Raw genomic sequence first — 17534 nt, 5'->3', positions numbered from 1 at the left:
TTCACAAAAATCAACTCAAAATGGATTATAGACCTAAATGTAAAATGTGAAACTATAAAACTCACAGAAGATAACATAGGAGATATCTAGGCGACCATGGGAATGGCAATTACTTTTTAGATACAACACCAAACATGCTCCATGAAAGAAATAATTGATAAACTGGACTTCATTAAAATTAAAAAGCCTGCTCTGTGTAAGAGAATGCCAAGAGAATGAAAAGACAAGCAACAGACTGGGAGAAAATATATGCAAAAGACAAATCTGACAAAGGTCTGTTACTCAAAATATACAAAGAACTCTTAAAACTCAATTAAAAAAAAAGACAATCTGGTTGAAAAATGGGCCAAAGATTTTAACAGACACCTACCTCACCAAACAAGATATACAGATATACAGATACAAAATAAGCATACGAAAAGATGCTCCACATTCATTTCTCATTAGGGAAATGCAAACTAAAACACCAAGATACCACTCACTACACACCTACTAAAATGGCCATATGATCTGAGCCTCCCTGAGGCAGAGGGAGATTAAGTAACTTCCAGACTACCAACTAGGAAACGGTGGGACCAGAATTTGAACTAAACATCAGGCTCTAGAATCCATATTCTTCACCACTGTGGTGTACATGGCAGAAACTCAAAAAAATAACTGTTGAACAGATGATAGTCTATAACAGCGTTGAGCACGGTATCTGTGGAATGAAAACGTTAGGGACAAAAAGTAAAGCAACTGCAATTGAGGAAATGGAGGCACAGAGGTTAAAAATGTGCACAGAGATACAGACACCCAATCTTCCCACTGTGAAGTTAAGAACCGAAGACCAGAACACAGTGTTTTTCTCAGTTAGTTACACCCAGAACCAGCCTTACAAGTCTTCCTAACGCACCATATTAAAGAAATAATTATTTCCTTTTAGGAAATTATAAAACTGTATTCAAAGATACTCTGGTACTCCAACAATAAGAGAAGTTAGAGAAAGACATATGCAAGAGTCTAATGCAGAATTTGGTACACAGCAGAAATTTAGTAACAATTAATTAAATTTTCCATTTTAACAGATTTTATGTTTACTTCTAAGTACCAATTTATTTTCTTTTTATATTTGATATAACGTCTAAAACGCACTGCCTATTTTTGCTACCTCATTAAAAAGGATACTGATAGTGTAACCTTTTCTTGAAAATTAAGGTAATAATAGTGAGGAAAAACTTCTAATAGTTTTCAAGTAGTTTTAAAATTGCTGAGTTTGTAAAATACAAAAAAAGGAAGCTAATATGCAATTAAGAAATTCTGTAATTGTAGTGTCCCCATCTAATGATCAGACTGATGTCTTCTGATAGAAATAAATGAATATCAAAAGTAAGCCAGTCATTCCAGAGCACTGGGACATCTGTTCTGTATTTTTATATTTATATTTCTTCCATGTAGGAGAAACTCCAAGTCAATTCATGAAAACAAGCCTGAAATACCTACTATATACACAGTTCTACAAATGGAACCAATTGTATCCCGTAATGAGTACAGTCATCTAAAATATCCTAGACCTGAAATGAGCACCCCACGGCCTACCTGCCTTTCTTGCTTTGTGATCTAGTTTCAGAATGAAAAATTAAGAGTCTTCCCCATGTTGCTGCTTGTCACATATACCCCAATATTAACATTTTAGTGGATGAAAGAAGCACCAGTTTTCTCAATGACATTCCATTCGTCAAGGTAGACAAAATTTTAAAAGTTTTTTTCATACTGCTAAATTATTTTCACACTGTATTTTTTTTAAAGTTTTATTTTCCTGTATTAGCTCTTATACCAAAAAATGACTAGAATTATGACAGGAAGTCCTCTGAAAGACATAAGTAGGTTGGAGGAAAGAAGACATATAGTTGCTAATCTAGCGCTTACTACAAATCAGAGGGGGTACTTTATAAGTATCTGTTGAATAAATGGATGACTCAGTCAGTTTCTTCTACTTCTGCACCTAGAATTAGTTTTGACATAGGCTAACATGAACACATCAACTACTGGCAGTTCAGTTAAGCCCTTAGTCAAAAAAAAAACAGTACAGTCTTGTTAAAAGAGGACGAAGTTTCCCCTGAGAAAAACAGACCATATAAAGGTCTGATTTTCACTTTCACTCGTTTGTATCTTCTCTTTTTTCTTACCCAGAAGTCTTCTGACAAAAGCCAAAGGTAGCTACCAGTTTCAGCTTCCCTGTTTTCCTCATTATTTTCAAAAAAGTCTGACTGCATCTTATAGGACATTCTAAAAACCAAGTTGGGAAAAAGTGCCAATATTTCAATGGACCAACAAACAGACTCCTAAGTGCTGGGCTCTAATGCTCAGCTCTACCATTAGCTGTCTCAGTTCCTCCACCAAGAAATAAACCTGACTCGAGGTTTTCAATGCCTAATAACGTTACTAGTAAATGAGGTCTATGGCATCATGGTCAAATATTACACAGAATAAAATTCCTGACCTCAAAAAAACCACAATCACCAGATGGCTGCCGTTTCAGAAATTTGAAGAGGTAAAGAATCAAGACTTTTTAATGGAAAATTCAAAAGAAGATAGACATGGTAAGTACCCAGGGACAAAACAGGAAGGCTGATCACTCAAATTACAGAGGGACACTCTAAAGTTTCACTAATTCACACCATAAAAGAGGACAGGGGGTGGGGTCTGAGGGCTTATCCTGTAAAGAAGTTTAAAAGACAGCCTTTTCCACATTTTAATTTAGCCTAAAATCCCCCAAAGTTGTAGGGATAATGTGTCAAAGCACAGAGGTAAGTTTAAGAGAAACAAGTTCTCAAAACACCAAGCCAAGCACAGTGGAACTTCTTATGAGAGACCCACAATCTGGTCAGGTCTCTGCCACTAGCAGGAGGAGCAGGGCACTCAATACAGATTTGTTAAACTAACGCTTGAGGGTGGGAATAAACAGAGACCAAGTCTCCAGCCAGGGGAATAGTTTTACCTCTGAGGGCTTCAGATTTTACATCTATAAAATTCTGATTCAGAATTCATGTTTCCATCTCAAAATAAGATGGAAAACAAGATCATATAGCACTAAACCAAGAAGATATACAAGGAATTACATTTTTGAAAAAATGCCAATGTCAAGTTTCCATTCTCCATGTGCTCCTCTATCTGTACAATCTAAGAATACAACTCCTAAAATACAAGACATGAAAAAAAAAAAACTTAACTGAGACATTACTGATGGCATTAAACCTAAAATAAAGTATAAAGCCTAAAATGTTTCAACCCTTCACTTAATATAAATCTTCCTTTAATTCTTCTACAACACCTAGAGTTTGTAGCTGCACTCATTCATTAATTCATTTAAAATGACAAATACTTCTTTTTCCCTCTAGTAGTAATATGTCTGACAGATGAAAATACACAGATTATCAAAAATATATATTTGGAAACTATGAAAACCTAATTTTTTTTTTCATTTTTACCACGCACTCAGGCCCAACTTACTAGTTTCAATTCTACTCTTACTCTATTTCCAGTCAGTTTCACTTCTGAATTTTCTGCCACAAAGTTAAGAATTGTGACCCAGTAGAGAAATTTTAAAGTAAACACTAAGTAAGATCATAGCTTTTCTTTTCAAAGAAAAACTAAACATTTTCACAGGACAAACAAAAAAAACAAAAAGCAAACAAACAAAACCCTTAAATTCCTAATGGCATTTTATCACATAAAAATAATGATTTCAGGATGCTAATACTTTCTTTGTTTCTGAAGCTTCCTCATACAGTTTTGTTTACAAGAACCAAAGCAGCTCAAACATTGCTGTCATTTTATTTTATAGCTGTACAACACAACTACATATTATTTCTTTATTTGAGTCATGAGGAAGGAATAATTGTGGAAGTACTCCACAAATACTTGCAGAAGGAATAAGTAAATGTACATAACACTGAACTGCACTGCACACAGGGCAGATGTTCCCAATAAGATACAGCTCGCTCTCTGCCTTCAGTGGCCTTGCCAACAAAACAGATCTTTTGAAAACATAACAAAAATATGATTAGACTGACAGAAGTAAGGTATCTAATAAACAGATACATAAGGGGAAAATACAGGTCACGTACAGCTAATTAAGCTTTAGAAAGCTTTCATGCTTCTAACATTTTTTTCTTGTATGTGTTTTAACCCCATTTCTTTCCTCTCTCTAGGCTGTTAAGTTCTTCAAAGGAAAGACCCACATACAAATAAAATTTTAAAATAAAAAATATACTGAATTCTATGTTATCAGCACAGCACTATGTACAGGTACTGTGGGAGATAAAATACAAAGCATGACGGTCTCAGCCTTCGATGTCACTTACAACTTTTGTTTTTCACCAGAACCCTGCAAAGAATAGGTACCTATGAAAGTGAGCATCAAAGACTGAAGCTGCAGTCCCTGTGTTGACACTCTGTGTGACTTTGAGAAAGTTACCCAGACCTTAAGATTCCTCATCTGTAAAAGGAAGTGGTTACTGATAGAACTCTCCCATACAGAATTCCACATAATTTATGTAGATACTGCCCTCAAGGAGGGGAGCATCAATCCCCACTGCTTAAGCATGGACAGCACAGAGTGACTTCCGCCCACAGAGGACAGCGTGGAGGAGTGAGTGGGAAAGAGTAACTTTCTGGCAGAGAAACCTGACAAACACGGCCTCACTGGTGATGCTGAAGGTTAACAGTAGTATCGGTAAGTCATGTCAACAACACGTTCACTTGACATGACAGGATGAAAACGGCACTTTACTTCTCAGGCCTTTCTCCCCAAAATCCATAATCCTAGTCTAATCATGAGAAGAAGAAAAAAAAAATCAGACAAATTCCAATAGAGGGACATCCTATAAAATCCCTCACTAGTACTCAAAACTGTAAAGGTTATCAAAAAGAAGAGAAGCCTGCGGAACTGTCACAGCCAAGAGGAGGCGAAGGAGACAGTCAAACTAAATAGAATGTGGCCTGCAGGATGGGAAAGGATACTAGGGAAACGTTAAGGATCCATCAACAGATGAATGAACAAAATGTAGTATACACATACAATGGAGTATCATTCAACCTTAGAAAAGGAGTCAAATTCTGATACATGCTGCAACACAGATGAATGCTGAAAACATTACGTTGAATGAAACAAGCCAGACATAAAATGGCAAATATGGTATGATTCCACTTATATGAAGGACCTAGAATAAGCAAATTCATAGAGACAGAAAGCAGAAAACAGTTTACCAGGGGCTTGGGGGAACGGAAGAATGGAGAGTTGTTTAATGAGAACAGTTTCTGTTTGGAAGGATGAAAAATTCCGGAAATAGAGAGTGGTGCTCGTTGCACAACATTGAGGATGTACTTAATGCCACTGAAATGTATATTTAAAAATGATTAAAATGGCAAATTTTATATTATGTATATTTTACCATTTTTTTAAATGAAGGAAATCTGAATAAACTATAGACTTTAGTTAATGATAATCTATCAATATTTGTTCACTAATTGTAACAAATGCGCCATACTAATGGCAGATGTTAAGAATAGGGGAAAATGGGTACAGGGTATATGGGAACTTCCTATACTATCTTCTCAATTCCTCTGTAAATCTAGAACTGTTCTAAAAGTTAAAGACTATTTTTAAAAACTCAAGAGAGATAAGGGCTAATAACCCTAAGATACACCACCTCCTTCACAAAAAAAAGGACAAGAAAAGTACGCTTTAAATCAACAAAAAACATAAGTAATCAGAAAAATTAATGCCAAAGACATTAACAAGCAATTCACAAAAGAAATTAAAATGCTACATAAATCCATGCAAAGATGCTGAAACCCATTGGGTTATGTAAATATAAATGAGTTCATATACTTGGCATAGTGTTTGACATACAATAAATGAAGCTATTAAAATATAACTAATAATTAAAGAAATGCAAATTTAAATTTTTTTAAATTCATACAAATGTACATGCCTATGTGTATATATACATATATATATATATATATATATATATATATATATATATATATATATCTCCTCTAAGTAAATGATTTCAAAGGTACCTGTATATGAACATTCATTGCAATCCAGTAACAGAGAAAGACTGGAAATAGTTGAAAAGTCTACCAATAGGAGTTAAACAAACATAAATGAACATTATTATACAAAAATGTGTTCGATATATACATATATATTCCATGGATAACTGTCTAAGAAAAATAATGAATTGCAATTTTTTTTAAAAAAAGAAGGGATTAAACCAAATTAAGACTACTTCATCTGGGGTTTTCCATTTATACTTCAAGGGACCCAAAACTGTATGCAAAACTAAGCATTTATGTATATAGTGACCCAAAAAGGGTCACTAAACAATCACCAAAAAAAGCCTCCCCAGCTCTGAGTAGCTGAGAAATGTAGTTAGGTTATATTCAAGGGAGGAAGCCTTTGGGGAGGAAAAAAATGTTCTCAATCAAGCTTTTAAGAACATATTAAATGCCTATACCACAAAACACAGATTTTTATTTCAAGATTCTAAACCTAAGACTGTGAAGGAAGTTATTCTTCAGATGAACTTATATTCAGTAGCTAATTACAAACCTCAGCCAAAAATTAAAGAGCAAAAACAGTCTTCAAACTGTGTGACTGGTTCATGCTTAAATTACAGTTTAGGTAAGATGCTACAGAATCAAAAGGAGACAAAGATTAAGTAGTAGTCCCGATGGCACAAGTAGCTATTAAGGACTGGAGTTGGTACTCACACGTGTGTGAAGGTTCAGAAGTTAGGCAGCCTTAACTAAATGTTTTCTTTAAGTCGACTAAAATAAGAAAAATAAGTTAGGTCTTATACATAGTTTTTTGAGTTTTCTTTGGGCAAAAACAAAACAAATCTCTGGAGGCAGATTAGGGATGGGGGGAGTACAATACTTTAGGAACTAATACACAGTAAATTAATATTTTAAACAATACAGCCACTAGAATCAATGGGACTTAATGAACACTGGAATAAATGAGTAGATAATAGCCAGGATACTCTCTATCTTAAAACAAAAATATACCTTAGGATATCTTAGAACAATGGTTCTCAACCAGAAGTAATTTTGCCCCCTAAGGGGCATTTGACAACATCTAAAGACATTTTTGATTGGCAGGACAGATGGTGCTGCTGGTATATTGTGAATAGAGGCCACAGAGGCAGCTAAGCATCTTTTAGACCAACCTACCCACCCAAAATGTCAACAGTGAAAACCTCTGCCTTAGAAATTGGCCAGGGATTGAGGGGGGCGGTGTGGGGAGGAGAAGCCACTGAATCTATGCTTTGAAAAAATCAACTTTATGGTAGAAATCCTAAATCAACAGGGTTTGTTTATCTGTTTAGAAATACTGATACCTTATCAAAGCACATGGAATCTATTAAAATAATACGATTTTCAAAATATTATTTAAAAGAAAGTTAACTGGATTTCCAATTTATCTAACCCTTTGAAACTACAAAAACCACAGGCAAAAAAGACAAATTAAAGCTAAAAGAAAAAAGTTTCACAAACACACACACATACACACCCACACACATACTCTATGACTCTCACAAACAATATTGAGCAAAAGAAGAATACATTTTGAATGATTCATTTAGATACAGTTCAAGAATATGCATAAGCTTTCCTCCTACATTAGATATCAGAATATTGGTTCCTTTGGAGAAAAAGGAAAGACAGAGATGGGAATGAACATAAGGGGGTCTTCTGAGATGCTAATAATTTTGTATTTCTTAATCTGGGTAGTACTTATATAGCTTTGCTTTGTCACAATTCATCAAGATATGTACTAATACTTGGTACACTTTACTGTATACAGATAACACTTTAACAAAAATATTTACTTTTTTAAATGTTATATATTTATATCCTAAAAACTTCAGTATTTTAACCCTGAAAGCAAAATTAATGTCAAGAGCAAAAGTAAAAGTGCTTTTGTTATATAGGCTGCCTTCCAAGAATTCAAGAAGGATGACACCCTCAGAAAGCTGTAAAAACCATACTCAGAGATCACAGAGCATTCAGCCATACACTTAAGCCACTATACATCCATTGGCACAAATCCAAAAATTAGACAAACGCTTACAAATGCAGTTGGATTTATTCCATGGACAGTTTGTTTGGATTATTTTCCCCAATGTTAACTGTGAACTGTTATCAGAGAACAGGCTCTGTGAAACAAATGATGCTTTCTCTTTCCTAATCCCACACTTTCCCAAAGCTCTCCCAAACTAAACCCCTCTTGGCTCTGGACTCCTCAGGATTTCTCCAGGATGCCTGTAACAGTGCCCATCATTGCCTCTCCCAGTAATCACTCTCACAATCCACCTCTCCTCACACACGGAAGTTCACACTAATGCTCATTTCAGAGGCTAGTCTCCCCCACCAGACTTTCACTCTTCCCCAGCACCTCGTAAATACAATCCAAATTTCACTACCCTCAAACTCCTAATATTCTCCACAAAATCCCTTCCCAACAGCGCCACAAAATCATGGCACATGCTATTCCAGTCTTTTAAATCCTCTTCGACCACACAGAAAGCCCTTGCTTCTGCAAAGGGCTCAGCTCAACGGCCATCACTGTAGCTATGATCTCCAACTCTCCTCTTCCCTTTAGCACTGCCCCCCACACCCTTGCACTTTCTTGTATTCAAATCTATCCCATTTCCCATCACTTGCTGCCCCCAACCTCTGCCCTCAACCTCTGCTTTCCTAAGTACTAAAACAGGGATGGGCAGTTGGAGGAAGGGTATGAAGAAAGGTGCTCTGTCCTGTGTGAAGACAGTGGAGAAAAGGTTGCTCAAGTCTGCAGCACAACAACCATGTGCTAGAGCTACAGTCAGACTCTGGATTCTGAAATCCAGCCCCATCACTTACTAACTGCAAGGCTTCGGCCAAGCAATTTTACATATTTACACCTCAGTCTCCTAAACTACAAAATGGGGCTAATAAAAATAGCTATCTCTGGGAGTAGCATATAGCTCAGTAGAGCGAGTGTTTAGCATGCAGGAGATCTAGGGTTCGATTCCCAGTTCTCCATTAAAAAAAAAAAAAAAAAAAAGCAAAGCTATCTCCTAGAGTTACGAGGATTAAATCAACTATCAGCCAGTTGAGCACCTGGCACAAATCCAACATGGTAAACGCTCAATAACTGAGTTTTTCTTAGGTCCTCTTTTGGGGCGGGGGGTGGAGGAAAGATGAAACGTACTTTCCTTAAGTTTCTTTAATGTTAATGTTCCTGCAAAGTCTCCCCTTGGGGAATAAAAAGGCAAGAGAGAGGAGGGAAGAAGTACTCTACAAATAAGTAGGTGATACAAAGAATTTTGTCAGATCCCCAAACTTGGTGTTCTCTATTATCTGCCTATACTGTGGATCCAAGTGTGGATCCAAGAAGCCCTCTCTAAACCTTGCTAAAGTATGGGGGAAGACGTGAATATATACAACAAATCCTCCTTCCACAAATACTCATTTGATGGAATGCAGTAGCAAACAGCCCCCTAAATTGTTAAAAGGTGCTTCCTGGGAGTCGGAGAATTAGAAAGAAAACCCAAACTATCAAAGGATTTTCTTGATAAGTTTAAAGAAGTACTTCATAAAAAGAGATTAAAAGTAAATGTTAGAAATCCTGAAGACTCGCGTAGCAGAGTACCAACTAGTTTGTCCGCAAGTAAGTGGGTTGAGAAAGGAAAAGTGCTTTCTGCCTCTCTTCTGTGACACTAGGGTTCCCCCGTCCCTTCCCAGGAGGGATAAGGGAAGGGTCTGCGCCAGGGACACTCCAGCTCCCTAGGGGGGAGAAGCGGACTCTGGCCGCCCCCAGCCCAACCTAGCCAGGGAGTTTCACTGGGTCCTTCTCGTCTCTTCGCAGCCCATCTCCTGTAACGGGAGGTCTCCTGGGACTCAGGGATCCTCCAGAGGTTCAACTGGATCCCTCCGCTCCCAAGACCTCCGGACAGCCCTCTTCGGCTCTCCGAGTTCTCCCCCGCAACTTCTCAGGGTCTCCCGGGTGGCACAGGGTCAGGCCGCCGCCCACGGGGTCCCCTCTCGAACCTCCTCCCAGCCCCTCCCGAGTGCCGCGAGCGCGCGGGGTTACCTGCTGAGACGGCAGTTCCACATGCAGGGCCCGCGCGGCAGAACCGGGAGGCAGCGTGGCAGCCGGGCCTGGGGGCGGCTGGGGGACCGAGCCCCCGACCGACGCCGAGGCGCTCATCTTGACCCGGGGGCCGGCAAGCGGCGGGGCCGGCGCTCCTTCGACATCCGCCACCACGGTCTAGTCACGACCCGCAGAGCCCCTGCAGCCTAGAAATTCGCCACCCCGGAGGAAAGACCGCTCCACCGGACCTCTGGCCGCCGCCGCTGGCTAAGGAAGAGCCATATTACCGCAGTGCAACCCCCACCACCCGCCGAGACCTGGCTTGCCCATTGGTTCAGCTCCCATGAGGGCGGGATCCAACGACAGAAAGTGGATGTGCTATTGGGCAGCCGGGCTATCCATCGCCGGCAGGAATGGGCTGCGGGCGGAGGGACTCGGGGATGGCCTAAATTGCGTCTGTCAAACCGGGGTGAGACTTGGGGCGTTGCTTCTTTTTGTTCCCAGTCTAATTGGTTCTTTCACTACCATGGGGCGGGGTCTCCTCGGGATTCGCAAGGACCATTGCTCGAGGTTGCTGTCAGTTGTCAGTAAAGGAAAAGAGGGGCGGAGTCAGATTAGGTAGAAAGTGCGCCTGGTCTCTGCTGTCACGTGCAGGAGGCAGGAGAGTCACCTGATTAGTGAGAGTTCGGAGAGGCACTTCCGCCCTAACCTAGTTGCCATGGTAACCGGGACCCATTTAGTGCCTGCTGGGTCGCGATGGCTGGTATGTAACTGCGGGCTCCCTGAGCAATCTTTTCCTGACGGGCTCTCGCCAACGTGCGGGAATTGAAAATGAATACTTTACGGTTCGGCAGAAAGCCACCACGCAGAAGCACTGAGACCAGAAACTTGTTCCGCAGCCCCACCAGCTCTACCCACGACCAATTCCAACCCACAAATCCCCTCCCCTCCTCACACTCCACTAACTGGTACCCTGGGCTTCTAGGTGTGCCAGACACACAGAATGCTGTTTCACTTCTATGAGTAGGTTGTTGACGCTGTCCCTAGAAAACCCTTGCTACTTTTCTCCTCCTGCCTAATGCTTACTCACCCATCAAATCTCATCTGTGGCTGAGATTCTTCCAAAGGGCTTCTCTGATTCACTCTGGAAACTTGTCACTACCTAATTCCTGATTTTTCTGTTGCATTCTATTGTCTTTTAGTAAGTGTGTGACACCCGTGCAGCCACACATACATTTCCCACAAACACACACACACACACACACACTCGCTCACATACTGTGAATTCCTCAAGTGAAAGAACCTTGTCGGATTCATACTTGAATTCCTGGTGCCTGGCAGAGAATAAGGACATTTTGTTTGTTTGTTTTTTGGGTAGGGGAGGTAATTAGGTTTCTTTGTTTTTACAGAGGTACTGGGGGTTAAACCTAGGACCTCATACATGCTAAGCGTGCACTCTGCCACTGAGCTATGCCCTCCCCACCAGGACATGGTTTTGAAGTGAAGGCCCAGTTCAAATGCCACCTTTTCCTTGAAGACCTCCTTGATCATAATTCATAATAGTAGCATCTGTAGCAATTGATTCTATAATAAACATCATCAAGTCATTCTGTAGAATGATCTTCCTTCCCCACCTGAGACTGAATTTCTCCACAGCCTGGACTGATGCAGCAGAAAGAACACAGTGTTTTAGAGTCAGGCAGAACAAGAATCAGGAACTTTTGGACTCTTGGCTCTGCCACCTTCTTTGCTGTGTGTTCCTAGGCAAGGCAGTTCCTGTCTCTCAGCTTTAATTTTCCCATCTGTAAAATAATAACAAGATTGCTGTGGGGATTTAGTAAGTCAATATATGTAAAGTGCCAGTGCAGGACCTGGCATATAATAATTGCACTAAAAATATTTTAATAAAATGCAAGGATTCTGTCTTTCAGGGGTGTTCAGAAACCTGAAGATACTTTGAATCTGATCCCAGGGCTGGCTAAGATGGATGTCACACTCGCCTATTCTGAAACATTGAGTAGTTCCTCATGCCGGGAGCGTAAGGTGTGTGGTGAGGTGTTTGTTAAGAAGAGAGTAATTGGGAAATCCCAAAGCTCATCTGGTTCCAAGATCTGGTGGAATTTCACAGAAAACATTTTTCTGTTTCCAAGCTATATTAGTTTCCTGAGACTGCTGTATCAAATTACTACAAACTGGGTAGCTTAAAACAACAGAAAATTATTTCACAGTTCTAGAGGCCAGAAGCCTCAAGTCAAGGGACTTAGTGCTGGGTCTGAGGGACGTCCACGGGCTGTGGGAGCCAGAGGAGACAGATTTCACAGTGAAGGTAACATTTAACCTGGGTATTGAAGTTCCAATAAGAGTTCACCAGGCAGGGAGGGAAGAAAGGATATTTCAGCAGAGAGAGCAGGAGTGATTCTTTTCCACAAGCTTTTCCTGAGTTTCAACTCTGCATCAGGCAGATAACTGGACACGAAACTACAGACCCTTCTCAGACTTTTCCACCCACATGCCAGAAACACTAGGAAAGCTGGCTACTCACTCTTAGGGACATGGCAACAAACTGAAATAGCCTGCCACTTGCAAAATATTCATGAGAATGCATATGAAGTGCTTAGAACAGTGCCTTGAGTATAGTAAATGTTCAATAAATGCTGCCCATCATTATTTTTGTGTGTCCTATTTCATTCTAAGACTTCTTGTATTATTTTGGATCCCATTCCATAATATAGCTGTACTTTTTTCAACATAAATATATTTGTAATCACTTAGAATTTAATAACTATAATATTTATATAGTAGCATATTAATCCCCTAGCAAAACATATGTCCAAGTTTAAGGTGCATGGATTAAAAGGTAGCCAATACAGTATACATGCAATGACAGAAGAAAGATCAAGGTCAAGTGGTAACAGAATGACAGACTCTACAGTGGCTGGTGGGCAAGGTCAGAGCAGGCTTCACAAAATTCATAGAGGATGCTTAGGAGTTTGATAGATGAACAACAGGGGATTAGACCTGTTTGGTTCTTAGTGTTTTGTTTTGTTTTTAATGGAGGTACTGCGGATTGAACCCAAGACCTCACACATGCCTCTGCCACTGAGCTATACCCCCTCCCTGGGATGGCTGATGATTTAACAGCTAACTAGAGCCATGTTGGGTACTAAAATCAAAATGTCAGTTTGCAGAGCCAAAAAGGCAAACTTACTCTAATTCATGTTGCCTCTTCTTCCTCCTCCCCCTTCATTCTTCACACTCCATGGGTGTGATGCACTGGGTAAAAGCAAAATAGGGTAGATTGGTCGTTCTGTGTCTCAAACCCAGATAAATTAAATCTGTCCCCTTCTTTTCAACAGAGTCTTCTTTCTTCCATTCACTTACTTGTTTAGTCAAACACTCATCAGAGCTTTACAAGGTTGCTGGCCTGGGTACTACATTTACAGAAATGAGGCAGATAGAATCCCTGACTACAAGAAGTTCATAGATAATTTCAGTACAAAGTGGTAAGTGCAATCATTGAGATGATAAAGAATAATGGAAGCACAGAAGAGGAAGTTGTTAAGTGCAGGATGTTGTGCAGGAAGACTTTCTAGAGGAGAAAAGAGTATTCTAGGCCGAAGGAACAGCGCAAGCCAAGACACTTAGGTAGAGGACACAGCATTCAGAGTTGAATGTGGCTGAATCAGAGGTTGCCTGGAGCAGCAACAGGCCAGGAGGCTAGAAGAGGGAGACGAGGCCAGGTGAGAAGAACCTGACTACCAGGCTTAAGAACTCGGGCTTAATCTTAAGCAACGGGAAGTCATTTGGAAAGATGATCAGGCCGCCCTGGAGATGCAGCTTTGAAGAGCAAGACTGTTGCAGAAGGCCAGGTGAGAATTATAAAACAAAGAGGCCATTCCCCAGAGAGCCTGCACATGCCCAACAAACCTGAAAGACGGGTCCCTGGGCAGCATTTCTTCCTCTTCTTTATCAATTCTTCAAGGTCACTTTCTCAAAAAAGTCCTAGATGTGAGCTAATTGCTACCTCCTCTGGGCTTCCATAGCAGCTGCCCGACCTCTCTTGAGTACAGGTAGCCAGGTGCCTAGCCATACACTGAGAAGTTTGTATTTGTCTCACCCACTCCGCTCTGAACTCTTGCTCTCCACTTCATCCTGTATCCCCAGCATCCTGATACGGAGGACCGGCTCCATCAGCTTCAGTGAGAAAATGATGAAATGAATGAATAAAATCAGAGGATGGTTGAATGCTTGAGTAAGTGAATGTTTGGATGACACGGGGCCTCAGACTTCTCTCACTGGACGTGACCCCAGAGAGAGAAAGTGAGCTTTTCCAAGGTCCCTCAAAGTATGTAGCAAAGCAGAGACAAAGACTGGAACCTCTTGCCCTCGGTTCCAGTGGTTTCCACACTGTCACAGACTATAATTGTGCCAACGTGAGCACAGGAGCTGGTGAGTTTTAGACCAGCTGGGGTGACACACAGTGGATACAAGTGCATCTAACCCAGGGGGCTGATTTAGTCCAAGTCCCCAGAGAAAGCTTTCCTTGGGAAATGACTTTCACAGTGAGGTCTGGAGGGTGAGTAGGAGTTAACTGGGCAGAGGAGGCTAGTGAAAGCAAGAGGAGCAATTCGGGCAGAAGGAACAGCTGAAGAAGGAGTGGGGAACACTGAAGGGATTAAAAGGAAGGCCAAGTGGGAGTAGGCAGAGAAAGGAGGAGAGAGAGGAGGAGGGAGAGGAGGAGGAAAAGAAAGAGAACACTTTTGGAAAGAAATTGATATTTCAAAAAGAAAAGAAAAGAAAAGAAAAGAAAAGAAAAGAAAAGAAAAGAAAAGACCTCTTCCCATTTCTTTTACAATTTAGTGTTGCTTTTATTTGTAATTTCCTACAGCCAAAGTAGCATTATCTTTTCTGTGCTTAGGGATTCTGGAGTTTTTAATCCAGCCCTGATGGCACAGAATGAAGTTGGAGATTCTGGCAGGGGCCAGATCCTGCCAGGTGTTGGAGCCCTACTGGGGTCTGACTTTGCTTAAGGCACGAATACAACTATTGAAGGGTCTAAGCAGGGGCGCAACGTGATCTGACCTATGTTTTGAAAATGCTGCTCTGGCTGTTGGGTCAAGAGCAGATTCAGGGATAGGGGGAGGAATGAAAACCACAGTAAGTTGTGCCCTTTCTTCATTGAGTTAGAGGACAATTGGATCAAAGGAATATGGTGGCATTCCTGGGGATAGACTGGTTGAAGGATACCTAAATTCCCTTTTTCACTCCCAGGCAGGCATGGTTTCCAGGGTTTCTGAGAACCAGCATCCTGTTTGTAACGTGGTGTGACTGAAAGAGCTCCAAGCCAGGGGTCAGAAAAAAATCAAGATTAGTCTGGGCCTGAACTTACGGGCTGCATGATTTTAGGCAAATGGAGTTCCTTCCCTGAAAGGTTTCCCTGGAGGGCTAAAGTGAACTAACTGTGGCTAAATACTTTACATACATTACTACAGTCAATGCTCACAGCACCCTTTGAAGTAGATATTATTGCCCCAGTTTTACAGAAGCCTAAAAAGAGGCTCTGAAAATGGAAAGGTGCTGCCCGAAGTCACATGGTTCTTGGTGGCAGATAGAAGGTGTGAACCTAGGTCTCTTGATCCCTGAACTCTGTCCCCATACCATACTTCCTGCATTAGTTAGAATACACTATTTAGGACTCTAAATTTTACCAAAAGGATGAGAACTTACTGCCATGAACAGCAAAGTACAGCCAAAAAAAAAAAAAAGAATCTGAAGAATAACTATGCAGTTCTTCCTCTTTCTCTTCCTAAATAATTTAGTCCAATTTCAGTACACTGAAAACTACAAACATTATTAAAAAGAAGTTAAAGAAAACTGAAATAAATGGAAAAACATCTAGAAGACTTGATATTGTTAAAATGGCAACATTCACCCAAACAATCTGTAGCTTCAATGCAATCTCTATCAAAATCCTGGCTGCCTTTTTGGCAAACATTAACAAGCTGATTCTAAAATTCATATGGAAATGCAAGGGACACAGAATAACCAAAATAGTATTTAAAAAAACAAAATTGGAATTCACATCTCCCAATTTCAAAATTTATTACAAAGCTAATCAAAACTGTGTGCCACTAGAGTAAGTATAGAAATCTAGGTCAATGGAACAGAACTGAGAATCCAGAAGTAAACCCTCACATTGACGAGCAATTGACTGGACAAAAGGGCCAAGACAATTCAATGAGGAAAGAATGATCTTTTCAATAAATGATGCTGGGATAACCAGGTATCCACATGCAAAAGAATGAAGTGGGACCCCACTTCAACCACATACAAAAATTAACTCAAAATAGTCCAGAGATCTAAACGTAATAGCTAAAACCTCTAAAACATTTAGAAGAAAACAGAAGTAAATCTTTGTAACTTTGGATTAGGCTATAGCTTTTAGATATAAAGTCACACACTACAAAAAAAATCCTAGATTAATTTGATTACATCACAATGTAAAACTTTTGTGCTTCAAAGGATATATGGTACATATGATTCATGATACATGCAACATCATGGATGCACCTCAGAAACACTGTGGTGAGTGAAAGAAGCCAGACACCGAAGGCCACATACTGTATAATTCCATTTATATAAAATGTCCAAAATAGGAACTTCATATAGACAGTAGATTAGTGATTAACGATTAGCCAGGGCCTGAGTAACTGCTAATTGCCATGGGGGTTTCTTTGGGTGGTGATGAAATTGTTCTGGAATGAGAGAGTGGTGGTTGATGCACCACTTTGTGAATATGCTAAAACCCACTGAATTATATACTTTAAAAGGATGGGCTCTATGGTATGTGATATATCTCATTAAAGCTTTCATTAGAAAAAAAAAGGGAAGGAAGGCTGGGGACTTTGTTGCAGGAACAGTGAACTGGAGAGGGACCTGGAAACAGAGATCAGTCTAATAGGTCTGGAGGCCCAGTAAGGGTGTGATGATGACGATGGTGATGATGATGACAGCTATTATTTCCTGATGAGAGACTATAGGCCAAATCTTGGATTAATAGTTTTTATTTATACATCATGTATTTAGGTACATGTTATCTCCTTTACTCTGGAATATAGATTATTCCCATTTACAGATTAGGAAACTGAGGCTCAGAGAGGCTAAGTGACATGATAATGCAGCCGGTAAGGGCAGTGTCACAGGCTGGATCCCACACTCGTTAGTATATGTTACTAGGGATGAGACAGGAGGCAATGGTTTGGGAGACAAAAATTTCAGCGGCAGCATCAGCGGGCAGGTGTTGGAGTGGAGTGGGGCGGTGGGGAAGGGCATGAGAGGAGAGCCCACAAGGACTGAAGGCTGGGTCTGCTGACGAGTGTGCAGCAGTGACATCTAGAACCTA

The 17534-nt window shown here is 40.4% G+C and overlaps 1 protein-coding gene across 1 annotated transcript in view; it reads right to left on the bottom strand.

Annotated features, from left to right (window-relative positions):
- The window catches only part of UVRAG (UV radiation resistance associated), a 254299-nt gene extending 243824 nt beyond the window's left edge, over positions 1-10475 (bottom strand). Inside the window, exon 1 of the mRNA XM_074372672.1 lies at positions 10133-10475. Coding sequence (XP_074228773.1) covers positions 10133-10249 — 117 coding nt within the window. The 5' untranslated portion in view covers positions 10250-10475. The remainder of the gene's footprint in view (positions 1-10132) is intronic.
- Positions 10476-17534: the final 7059 nt, after the last annotated feature.

This window comes from Camelus bactrianus, chromosome 10 (genome assembly GCF_048773025.1).
Source record: "Camelus bactrianus isolate YW-2024 breed Bactrian camel chromosome 10, ASM4877302v1, whole genome shotgun sequence".
Taxonomy (NCBI): domain Eukaryota; kingdom Metazoa; phylum Chordata; class Mammalia; order Artiodactyla; family Camelidae; genus Camelus; species Camelus bactrianus.
Note: the sequence above shows the minus strand (reverse complement) of the source record. Positions and strands in the feature narration are given on the sequence as shown.